The sequence below is a fragment of the Chaetura pelagica genome, unplaced genomic scaffold (genome assembly GCF_000747805.2).
Source record: "Chaetura pelagica isolate M959 unplaced genomic scaffold, ChaPel_1.0 scaffold399, whole genome shotgun sequence".
Taxonomy (NCBI): Eukaryota; Metazoa; Chordata; class Aves; order Apodiformes; family Apodidae; genus Chaetura; species Chaetura pelagica.
The window spans coordinates 1,184,971-1,196,302 of record NW_009970719.1 but is presented as its reverse complement, the minus strand read 5'-3'; the positions used below and the strand labels follow the sequence as shown (position 1 = coordinate 1,196,302).

The window sequence follows — 11,332 nt, the reverse complement described above, 5'->3', positions numbered from 1 at the left end:
CTCTGAATTCACCTTTAACAATGAAATAAAAATCCATGCAGGTGTGTTTAGATGTATCCTCCAACTGTGGCATGATGTAATTTTCCATCGGTTTTCTACTTACTATTTTGAGAATGTTCTCCATTGCTAAATTAAGTAATGTAACCTTGGAGAAGAAAAATGCTTTGGGTTAAGGCTTTAGAATAAGAGAATTAATCTGGTTTGAAAATCTTGCCCTTCTGAGGGTCTGCTTTTGTCATTTACTTAGTTTAGAAGATGAATATGGCAAAATTTATTATTTATTAAAGTTGATATAGGCACTAGGCTGTAGCTTCCTTTTCTCAGCACTCATAAATTAAAATTAATAGAAAAGAAGCTTTTAGGAGTTTAAACAGAATTTGCCTGTATGGCAGTAGGAGTAGGAGTCTTTTCTTATTTTTGTAAATTATTTAGCAGCAACACAAATATTTTAAAACTCAAAACTGTGGATGGTCTCTTTTTTTTTTTTTTTTGCTTACTTACTTTTTTGCATTTTAAACACGGTTATAATTTCAAGTGCCATTGATATCTCCTCAGAGAAGTCTGAATGTCTTTCCTTGCAGCAGCACAAAGTGTATAATGGCTTTGAGTTTATTTTGTCAATACTGATTATAGTTGCTAATCACTACTGCCAGAGAGGCTAAAAAATAGGCGCTATAATTAGTGTATGGACAGGGTGAATCTTGAAGTTAACATGTAGGCACCAGGTTTGTAAGTCTGGATTAAACAAAAACCAAGTAAAGGGGGTGGAACTCATGTTGACAAATACACAGATGTCTGCTGATGTGCTACATAAAGTTTGCACTTCTGCCATATGTTCATGATAGGTTTATTTACCTTCTTTACAGTGAAGGAAATTTACTATTTCTACTACAAGCAAAAGAGTTGTTTTGGAGCTTAATTTTCTTTCTGTTGAACTTCTTCTGCCAGACCATCTAGTGACTAGAATACCTGTTCATCCACAGAGATAACTCAGTTTTCTTCCATGCTTCCTTAGCGTGAGACGCCATGTTCTGCTAGAGAACACTAACAATGTGAGCTGCATACCAGATGTAGAAGTCTAAGGCTCAGTTTGTGTGTCCCTAAAACCTCATGACCTATTCCATAGCCTTGTGTCACAAATTAGGAATTCATCCTATATTCTAATAATAGACATATAAATACCTACATTTGTAGCGTAAATTCCTAACACTTGTTTCTAAGGAGTGTCCCCCAACAAATTTGTGGCATTTCAAATGAAATAACAGTCATTGTTATCAATATCAAGACAAGATAAAAACATTTTATAGCTTTTAGCTCTTATAGCCTTTTTTTCTGTCTTGGAGTACCAGAGATTAGGTGTGGGTCACACAGGATACTGTAGTCAAATTGTGTTCAAAGAGTAGCATGAGTTAATTTGGACAGGAGCTTCTAAATGCAACATGTTTCCCAGATCTTAGTTGCCTCCCAGGGATATTCTAAGTACAGACCAAACTCAGTATGAATCAAGTCACTTTTGTCAAACCTCATGCAGCAGAGAAAATCTATTGTAATGGAGATGTCCATCCCTTCTGCTGCAAATTGTCACACACCCCATATGCCAAAATAATGCATGTACTTCATCTGTGAAAGGTAGGGATATATATAGTGTTGCTTGTTGCTAGTATTTATTGTGGAGAGGGAAGGCGGACAATAAAGAATAGAGGAAGGATAAAGTTCTATGATATTAAGTCATTTATATTAAACTTCCTTTAAAAACCTTGTGGTTACCAAGACACAGTTTACATTAGTGCATGTCTTTAAAGAGTCTGTAATGTCTGTGGTGATAGCACAGGTGATACCTCCACAATGCCATTTTAGATATGAGTGAAGTCATGAAATACAAATAGAAGAAATCAATCTGTTGGATGCAAGTGATGATATTTCCATAAGCAGCACAGGGCAGTAAGTTTTAGCTGAAACTGTTGTCATCATATGGCTAATGAGAAACTCCTGCTCCCCAAGCTGTTTGTCAGGATGAAAAGAAGCAGAGGAGTCTGTCCTCATCCAGAACTAGTCAATGTCTTTGTAAATTATTTGGATGAAAGAATAATACAGGTTTTATGTTTTTCGACAATCAGATGATGTAAAGGTCTTCAAGCACTTTTGAAAATATAATTAGGATTGAGAACAGTCTTGACAGGTTGAATCAGTGGCCTGAAGAGAGAGTTCAGTAATGACAGAGAAAACATGACACTGGGTGGGAATTCTGAAGTGGAAAAAAAAAAAAAAAGGGGGGGGGGGGGGGATAGTTTGGGAATATTACTCAGTCATAAGCTTACAGATGAATCAGCATATCAGAGCACATTGGCAGTCTTGTGTAGTGATGAATAAATAAGAAAACCATAGACTGTTACAACAGAACAGATCCTTCCAATCTATTTGTTACTACTACAGCCTTAAATCTTACTCTTAAGAGTAAAATTATATCAAGTTTTCAGCAGTAAATATAAACAGGTTAGGTGAAGAATGGATCAATAACAGCCTTGAGGAGAAGGACTTGGGGGTGATGGTGGATGAGAAGCTAAACGTGGGCCAGCAATTTGTGTTCACAGCCCAGAAAGCCAACTGTGTCCTGAGCTGCACCAAAAGAAGTGTGGCCAGCAGGTCAAGGGAGGTGATTCTCCCCCTCTACTCTGCTCTCATCAGACTCCACCTGGAATACTGTGTCTCGTTCTGGAGCCCCCAAAATAAGAAGGACATGGAGCTCCTGGAGCTAGTCCAGAGAAGGGCCACAAAGATAATCAGAAGGCTGGAGCACCTCTCCTGTGAAGACAGACTGAGAGAATTGGGGTTGTAGATTAGGCATTAGGAGGAAATTCTTTAATGTGAGGGTGGAGAGACACTGGAACAGGTTGCCCAGGGAAGTTGTGGAAGCCTCGTCCCTGGAAGTGTTCAACGGCAGCTGGGATGGGGCTCTGAGCAACCTGATCTTGTGGGAGGTGTCCCTGCCCATGCAGGGGGGTTGGATCTAGATGATCCTTAAAGTCCTTTCCAACCCAAACCAGTTCATGATTCTATGAAACATTAAGGAAGAGGAAAGAAGAGCAATTTTTTTTAATGACAACTCTGAGCCAAGCAACAGAGATGTAGAAAATGAGACCCAAGATGGATTGAGAGACTTTTTCATTCGGAGGAGAGGAGACTGCAACACACACATTAAAATTTATCAGAGGTGGAGGAGAAAAGGAAAGTAGCAAACTGGTTTTCATGGATGGATAAATTTCTAGGGTTGATCTGGGGGTTTGTGAGCTCTCAAATATAAATCCAAAGGTGGAAAATGGGGCAATGAGTTGAAGGGTTGCATAGGTTGAAGTCCTGCATAAGTGAAAGGAAGATCTGTCTGAAAGGATAGCCAAGCATGGGAATGTTTTTCTTGAGGAACAGATGGTATCTTAATTACTGGAGGTTTTCAAGAATAACTTACACAACAGCTCTTCAAATGGTTTAAGTCCTTCATAGTCCCTTTTTAGACCTGACTGGATTCAATATGCTTTAGGTAATTTAAAGGCTATATTTAATTTTGGCAGTTGATACAAGCTGCAGTTGCTGAACAGTTTTAGAGTCTTCCTTGCTGATTTCTGTCAGTCACAAACCATCAGAGCCTCTTCCCTCTCCTCTGCCTTAATTCTTAATTTTTGCTTCCTTTACACTTTGCTCTGCTTTATGAATAAATTAAATGAAGAAGGAAAAAAAAACAAACCACAAACAAACTGAAGGGTTCAATATGTATTTTGTTATATTCCTTTAACATTTTTTCATAAATAGAATGAATCATGGAGAGGAGAAAGGGCTTTTCTTTCTAATAATCTAACCGTAATCTTACTTTTCTTTCTAGTGTACTTGTGGTCTCCTGTGATCACATAGTCCTTGCATTTATATTAATTCCTCCAGCAGTTTGATTCTGGGACACTGTAATCTCCTACAGCATCAGTCTGCACAGCAGGAGTATTGCACAGCAGTATTGCAACCTGATCATGCTGTGGAAATTCTTTAGGGGGACTGATGCAGTGCAATGCTTTTATGTATATTATAAAAAGAAACATAGAATGGAATCATAGAATGGTGAAGGTTGGAGGGGACTTTAAAGATTATAAGGTTCCAACCTCCCTGCTATGAGCAGGGACACCTCACACTAGACCAGGAGAGGAGTTTTAGTTAGGTACCTTTTATGTTGACTGACGTGCATTTGTAACTGCTTTTTATATTGATTGACATCACTACTGAGGTAAGGATATAGCTGCTCTTGGGATGCAAGCAGGTTTCAAAAGACCAAAATTGAACAGAAATATACACAAATAACTGATGTTATGTTTTTCCCTCCCTTTCCCCAATTATAGCTGGCTGTGAGGTGGCTGGAACACAACTGCCGCTACCAGTACATGGATGAACTTCTCCAGTATGTCCGCTTTGGCCTTATGGATGTGGATACGCTGCACACCGTAGCTCTTTCTCACCCTCTTGTCCAAGCTAGTGAAACTGCCACCGCACTGATTAACGAGGCCTTGGTCTACCACCAGAGTGTCTATGCACAGCCAGTCTGGCAAACCAGGAGGACAAAACCTCGCTTCCAGTCAGACACTCTGTACATTATTGGTGGGAAAAAACGTGAAGTCTGTAAAGTGAAGGAGCTGCGATACTTCAATCCGGTAGATCAAGAGAACGTTCACATTGCAGGGATGGCAAACTGGAGCGAGCTGGCACCCATGCCCGTGGGGAGAAGCCACCACTGTGTTGCTGTCATGGGAGACTTCCTTTTTGTAGCTGGAGGAGAGGCTGAGCAGTCCACGGGGCGCACTTGTGCGGTGAGAACTGCCTGTCGCTACGACCCCCGCACTAACTCCTGGGCTGAGATAGCCCCGATGAAGAACTGTCGGGAGCACTTTGTGCTGGGAGCAGTGGATGAGTTCCTCTATGCAGTGGGGGGCAGGAATGAGTTGCGTCAAGTCTTGCCTACAGTGGAACGTTACTGCCCTAAGAAGAACAAGTGGACCTTTGTACAGTCCTTTGATCGATCGCTCTCATGCCACGCAGGATACGTGGTGGATGGTCTTCTTTGGATATCAGGTAGAAAACGTTTCACACAGTTTGAGGTACTAACAAAATAGCAAAATATTGTCTCGAATTAAACCAATCAGTCTAACTTGGTTTATATGTGAGGATAACTTTTGTCTTAAGGGACGGGTATTTCCAAGAATTTAAGCCTTGATGCATACAATCAAGTCTGATTAGAAGTACAGGAGCACAACATGCCTTATACTAATTTGTTTGTTTGTTTGTTTGTTTGCTAAATATCTTTCTGTTTCCAAGCTGCATGTATCAGATGTGCTACCTCCAGTAGCTGTTTGTAAATCACAGTGACTTGAAATGACAATGCATTTTTGGACAAATTTCAGGTCACAGTTTCTACTTGCATCCTAAAAACAAAATGTAAGACTCAGTTTGTGTAGTATGAGCTGGTAACCCTGCGTTTATTCCTGGTAATGAAATGGAGAATAGTGATTTTGGCTTGTGTAGACCCAGGGCTTGAAGGCAAATGTATGAACTGCTCCCACTTGGTCTTCAGGAGATCGAAACATACCATATCATACATTCAGGAAGGCCAAGATGAACTTCATTGGAAATCATGCATGGCTCTGACTGTCCATAACAAGTGCACAGGGCTGCCTAGATATAATCATGGCTTTATAGCACAGATAGATGAAAGTACATGCCTTGTAGTCATAAACTAACATAGTATTTGCTGCTCAGACTGATGTACTTTCCATTTAACGTGCACATGGATGGGAGTTGTGAATACTGGGTGACATCAGTTTCTGTAGTGATTTTACTGGTATTAGTTACTTTGGAATGAAGTCAGAGCTGTCTACAGAAGATCTGTCAGAAAAATATCTGCCTCTCAGTTAGAAGTGTGTCATGGAAGGTTATGAAGTTGTAATATTTTACAAGGAAGTTAATGAGTAAATGGGGCAAGCCCTTGAGGAAAATGTTCAGTGATTGCTGTCTTCACTGTAGGTACCTCTAGGGATTTTAATCTGGTCTACGATCCTTCCAGTGAAAAGATCATGTATGGATGAAGGATTAAATTAGCTACTTAGGCCTTCTTTGTTCTTCTCAAAGTATGTAATTTAGGTTAGTGGAGCTCCTTGCAGGTGTGTCTTTCTGCCCATGTGGATGAAGTTCTTTATGAGAACTGATTTCCAAACATTACTGGTAGTGGGAGTAGGTATCTATTTTTATACGTGTACACTAAAATAATGAATAACAACTTTGGCATTAGAAGCATAACAGAGCACAGGTAATCACCTAGATCTCTGGCAGGTGCTTTGGGTTTCTCTCTTCAATGACTGGCATCAGCCTTGTGAAGTTTGTGCTGTATATTAATCCTGAAGGGTGCATGTGGTGGGCTTTGAGACCCAGGTATGGTATAGAAACAGGGTTTCAGCTCTAGGGCACCAGCTGGGCATGGTCAGAGCACTGCCCCTGTTTATTCAGTACCTTTCCTGTTTTATCAGTGGCTAGAGATGTCTGCCTGTGATGGGCAATTCAAATACATGGATACTATTACTGCTGTGTCTTGATTATTTTTTTTTCCTCTTGTGGTTTACATTTGTCAGTCTCTATTTATGAAAAACAGGATTTTTTAAGAAATTGTATTAAACATGTTAATATAAAATCAGTGAACGAGCACTAGAAACTTCCATCAGAGTGTGGTCCTGTACAAGTTCCACAAGAAAAAAAAAGTATTTTTCTTAATTTCTTTGTTTTCCTATACAAAAAAAACCACAAAGAAGTATTTGATAGAGATTTTAAAACAAATGGTTGAACATGACTTTTAATCTTTCCAGATAGAAAAGGGAAAATGATGCTGAGGATTAATTAATGTGCTTAGTTACATGAGTGAAATGTGTGCCTGCCTGTGTATTTAAATACTGTCAGCATTTAAATAATGAACCAGTGTGATACTCTGTTCAAGGACATGTGTCTAATACAGCTGCAGAATCAGGGGAGGAGGTAAGTGAAAGCCTGCTAGGTGAACTCTTTAAAACTGGGCAAAACAACAAAAAGTGTTTTATCAGTGTTGTTGCATTTAGATTTGAAACTGCCACCAACACAGCTTCTGTTGTTAAGTCACAGTAAGGTGCAATGTTTTGGCAGTGGAATAAGACAGTTTTCAGTTGTATTTTGTATAGTTATTGAGAAAATGCTGAGCAGATTTGAGTTGCTAGATTCTGACAGGTTGTTATGAGAACATAATATGCAATACTTCAGTAGGGTATTGATCTGAATTATGCACTTACAGATTGAAAACTGGATTCTTTGTATTGCATAGAGTTATTTTATAAATAGAAGTAGATGGACATGCAGTAACTGTAGCTAGCTTTCTATTATTGATTAATTGCTTAGGGCCAGAATGCTGTGTGCTGTGTGTCTGTATTCAGGGGCAGGGGAATGAATAGTACAGAGAGATGTTTTATTGTTAAAAAAATATCAGCAGTCACTGCTGAAGAAAATCCACTCTTTGTCATCAAATACAAGGTGTTAGCGTAAGAGCAATCAGTAATGCTGGAAGGAACTTAATTTTGAAGTATGTGGCCTAACATGAAGTAATTAAAAATTTATCTATGCTAGGGATGTTTCTGAGCTGTATCCCTGCTGCTTTTTCTGGGAATTACAGTTCATCAACAAGAGCTCTTAAAGTCAGTCTGCTACTACCAGCTGCCAAGGTGGTTCCCAGTTTTTTTAGTAAATGAACACATTTAATACTGATAATAAAAGTTTCTAGCTCTTGTGTTTATGAAGGGAGTCATCAAAACATGACCCAGACACAGACTCTATAGCCCAAGTGCCAGGGCCTCTCCTTCAGCCCCCTGTCTTCTAAAGACTTTGCTATTCAAAAGCTGAATGAGACTTAAGGGGTTTCTGTTATTATTATTGGTATTCATTGTCAGCTTTGCTGCTCCTTTGGGAGAAATACAAGAAAGAATCAAAATAATAAAGCAGAAAATCATGGCAAAGGCAGCAGGGCACTGTGCTAAGCAAAACACTGTACAATCAGGACCTGCTGGCAGTAAGGGATGGGTGGCCAGTGTTTCAGATGATAGAGGGACTCCTAGGCTGCCACCACCCCTTTGGGGTTTTTAACCTGCCAGAAGGCTCAGAGGGACCCTTCTGTACTCTGGAGCTAGTTGGACCCTCTGGTCAGCATAAGCAGGTTCAGCTCTTTGGTTTTCTGAGCTCCAGATACTGTGGAACGTGTTTTTATATTGTGTAATTATTTTTTCTCATTTTCTAATTTATTTATTTTTTTCACAGCCCCCATATTTTTTTTACTTATTTTAAAAAATAGATGAGAATTCATTAAAATAAGGTCTCTGTATTGACAGTACAGCATCGGGCAGATGGCTTGGAAATTTTATAGAAAGATGAATCTTACAGGCCCCAGTTAACATCTGACATCGTGACCTGTTTCACAAACAAACTGCATGCCACATGCTTGAAAAGTGAAGTATTTGAGTCAAAAAGAAGCAAAATGCACCAGATCCTTTGGAGTTCAACATTGCTAACAATCATTCCTATAAAAGCAGGGAAATCTTTTCCGTAAGAGTGAGAACTTGAACTGTGTCCATCTCCCTGCATCCTCCATGGTGTGCACATGCAAATCTGAAGACTTAGCTTTTCTGTTCACATTAACCTTCCTCCTACTCCATAGGTGTAGTGCCCCTGGGGACAGAGAGGGGCAGGGAGGCAGTTCAGCTCTGGGTCATTCCTGCACCTGCAGCTGGGAATAACAAGGCTTCTCCTCCTCCTCAAGTGCGCAAGAGATTAGCACATGAAAAGTCTTCTCTAAAGCAAAGCATTATGCTGTTGTTTCGCATGTTGTTGTTTGAGTTGCCTGACCTGCCTGTGTCAGCTATAATCGGATCTTGACATGCACATGGAAACTCAAGCTTGGGGCAGGGGGAGGTCGTAAAGAAGCCAACCCAGTACAGTTGCTTTATATTTAACAGCTTTTCCTTCAAAATTCAAGATTCTTTTTTATTATGACTTTTTCCCTAGTGGTCATTTTAATCAAAGAAATTACTGAAATCACATATCTTGGAGAATTATTTTTGCAAGTGGTTTGGGGGAGTAAAGTACACTTCCTATCAGGATGCTCTTAGTTCTGAGGAGAATTTTTTTCTGTGTAAATAACTATAAATTTGTTTAATGAAAAATAGATCTGGAATAAATAAGAATCTATGGTATATAACCAAATTGAGTTTTGGGATGCAGCTGGCACAGAAATTTCCAGGAGCATGAACTTAACTAGTATGTAAATATTGCCTCAGTGGTGCAGTCTTAGTCTGTAAATAAAACAGTGTTTCTGTTGTTATTATTCTTACTGTCATCATCAGCATCTTTGAATATAGATGATAGATCTCACACCTGTAAGACATGGACACTATAGGTTTGATGGCATTGATTCTTCCTAGACTGAATGTCAACATCAAGTGTTAATGATTTAAAAACCCAAATCCAACCAGCCACAAACAAACCAGGGCTTGTGCCCCTCTTGTTTGCAAGCTGGATTGCATCCAGGGTGGAGCAGTTTTAATCAGAGCTGCTGTTGGCACCTTCCAGGGTTACTTATTAGGGTAGGAGAATATGCTCCAGCTCAGCTGTCCTCACTGCACCTGGGCTGGCTGAAGTGAAAAGCAGTGGGCTGGCATGTTGAGGGAGCATTATCTTGTGTTTAATACGCAGACATATTAAGAGAGGAGAGATTTCTATTTTAAAATAGCAGAGCACCTTGGGGCGCACGTCAGGGCTTTCTATATATTCCCTGGATTTGCTGGAAGGAATACACGTGGGAGCTCTTTGCCAACATGTAGTTTTACACGTCTCCCAGCAAACTCGGACTGGTGCGTGCAGCCTAGCACTTGGGGACTTCAGAGGGAGTGGTGAGATCTTCTGGGGGACTTGGATTGGATTAGATTCCTCAAGTCATGTGGGGGTATTACTAGGACACGTTATAAATATGGATTATAAATTTTCGATTGGGAAAATGGTGTTGAATCTGCTGCCTCCCACCCTTCTCTTTTTGGACGGACTTTATTGAGTGTGCTTTTCAGTGCAGCTTGTGGACTGTTTGGGTGGCTGTAAGAACCCAAAATATTTCCCATGTGTGAAGGTCTGGACAAAGCAGATCTCTGACGCCTCCAGGAATTTCTCTATGCAGAGGGACACTGTCGCATAAGTTGGGAGATTACTCAGAGGGCTTAAAAAGCAGGATTTATGGCCTGCAAGTGATTTAGCAGTAGTGACTGTGGCAGTGTAAAAACATTGTAAGCCCCTGGGTTGGATGCTGGACTTCCCATGAGTATGTTCGGGTGTCTGTAACAAGAAGAAGGACAGACTTGTCCTTGCCTCCCAGAAACTCTAGTCCTCAAAGCAACCTGCTCAAAGTGGTTCAATCATTTCTCCTGGTTTATAAACCCCAGCAGGAGGTGACCAAACTAATTTTTCTGCCACTTACCCAGCCAGAGTTTTCTTTCCTTAACTGTTGAGTTACTACTGCATTAGCTGCTATTGCTTGACATAAAATTTAATAACATGGTTTCTATTTTTAAATACTTCTTCTCAAGTGTCATTACCATGCCTTTCCCTTCCTTTCTTCATACAAAGAACTGCAAAGTTTAAGAAATCATATCAGAAGTATGTGTTATTTTTAGTACCATTTCTACTTTTTTTTCCTTGCCCCCCCTCCCACACCCTCCCCTGGTTATTTAAGAGACATATTGCTCTTCTTTTGCCCTTACCCAGCTGCTTGTAGTTTGTTGTTTTTTTTAAAAAAAAAAATGTTCAAGAGGACCTTGCAGACTTTTTAAATTTGAATTTTGGCAGAAAAATTTAAACTTTTGCTATAGCACTTCAAAGTTAGGAGGAACTTGAGTTTGAAAATTGATGCAGATATAAGATGGCATATTTAATGACAGATGTATCTATAGAAACCTGTTAAGATGCAGATTATCCCCCTGGGGAGGGGAGATCAAAACTGCCAATCTATAAAATATACTTGTTAGAGGAAGGCATGGAATCTATCTCTGCGAGCACTTTGATTGCAGGGGACAGTGTAGCAGCATGTGGCATCATAACCTAAGAGCAGACAAATCAGCTTGATGACTTTCAAAGCCAAGAATACTGCTGGAGGCAAGGGTACTCCAGTCTAGAAGAAATTAAAACATATAGAGACTGTTATTAATTCCAGATCTATTTTTGTGTAGTCAAATCTGTATGCAAATCCTTAGCATCT

The 11,332-nt window shown here is 39.9% G+C and overlaps 1 protein-coding gene across 5 annotated transcripts in view; it reads left to right on the top strand.

Annotated features, from left to right (window-relative positions):
- Positions 1 to 11,332, top strand: part of KLHL32 (kelch-like family member 32) — a 90,237-nt gene that overhangs the window by 68,777 nt on the left and 10,128 nt on the right. For all 5 annotated transcript variants that reach the window (XM_010006314.1, XM_010006313.1, XM_010006312.1 and 2 more), the window contains one exon: positions 4,377 to 5,103. In XM_010006314.1, the coding sequence (XP_010004616.1) occupies positions 4,377 to 5,103 (727 nt within the window). The remainder of the gene's footprint in view (positions 1 to 4,376; positions 5,104 to 11,332) is intronic.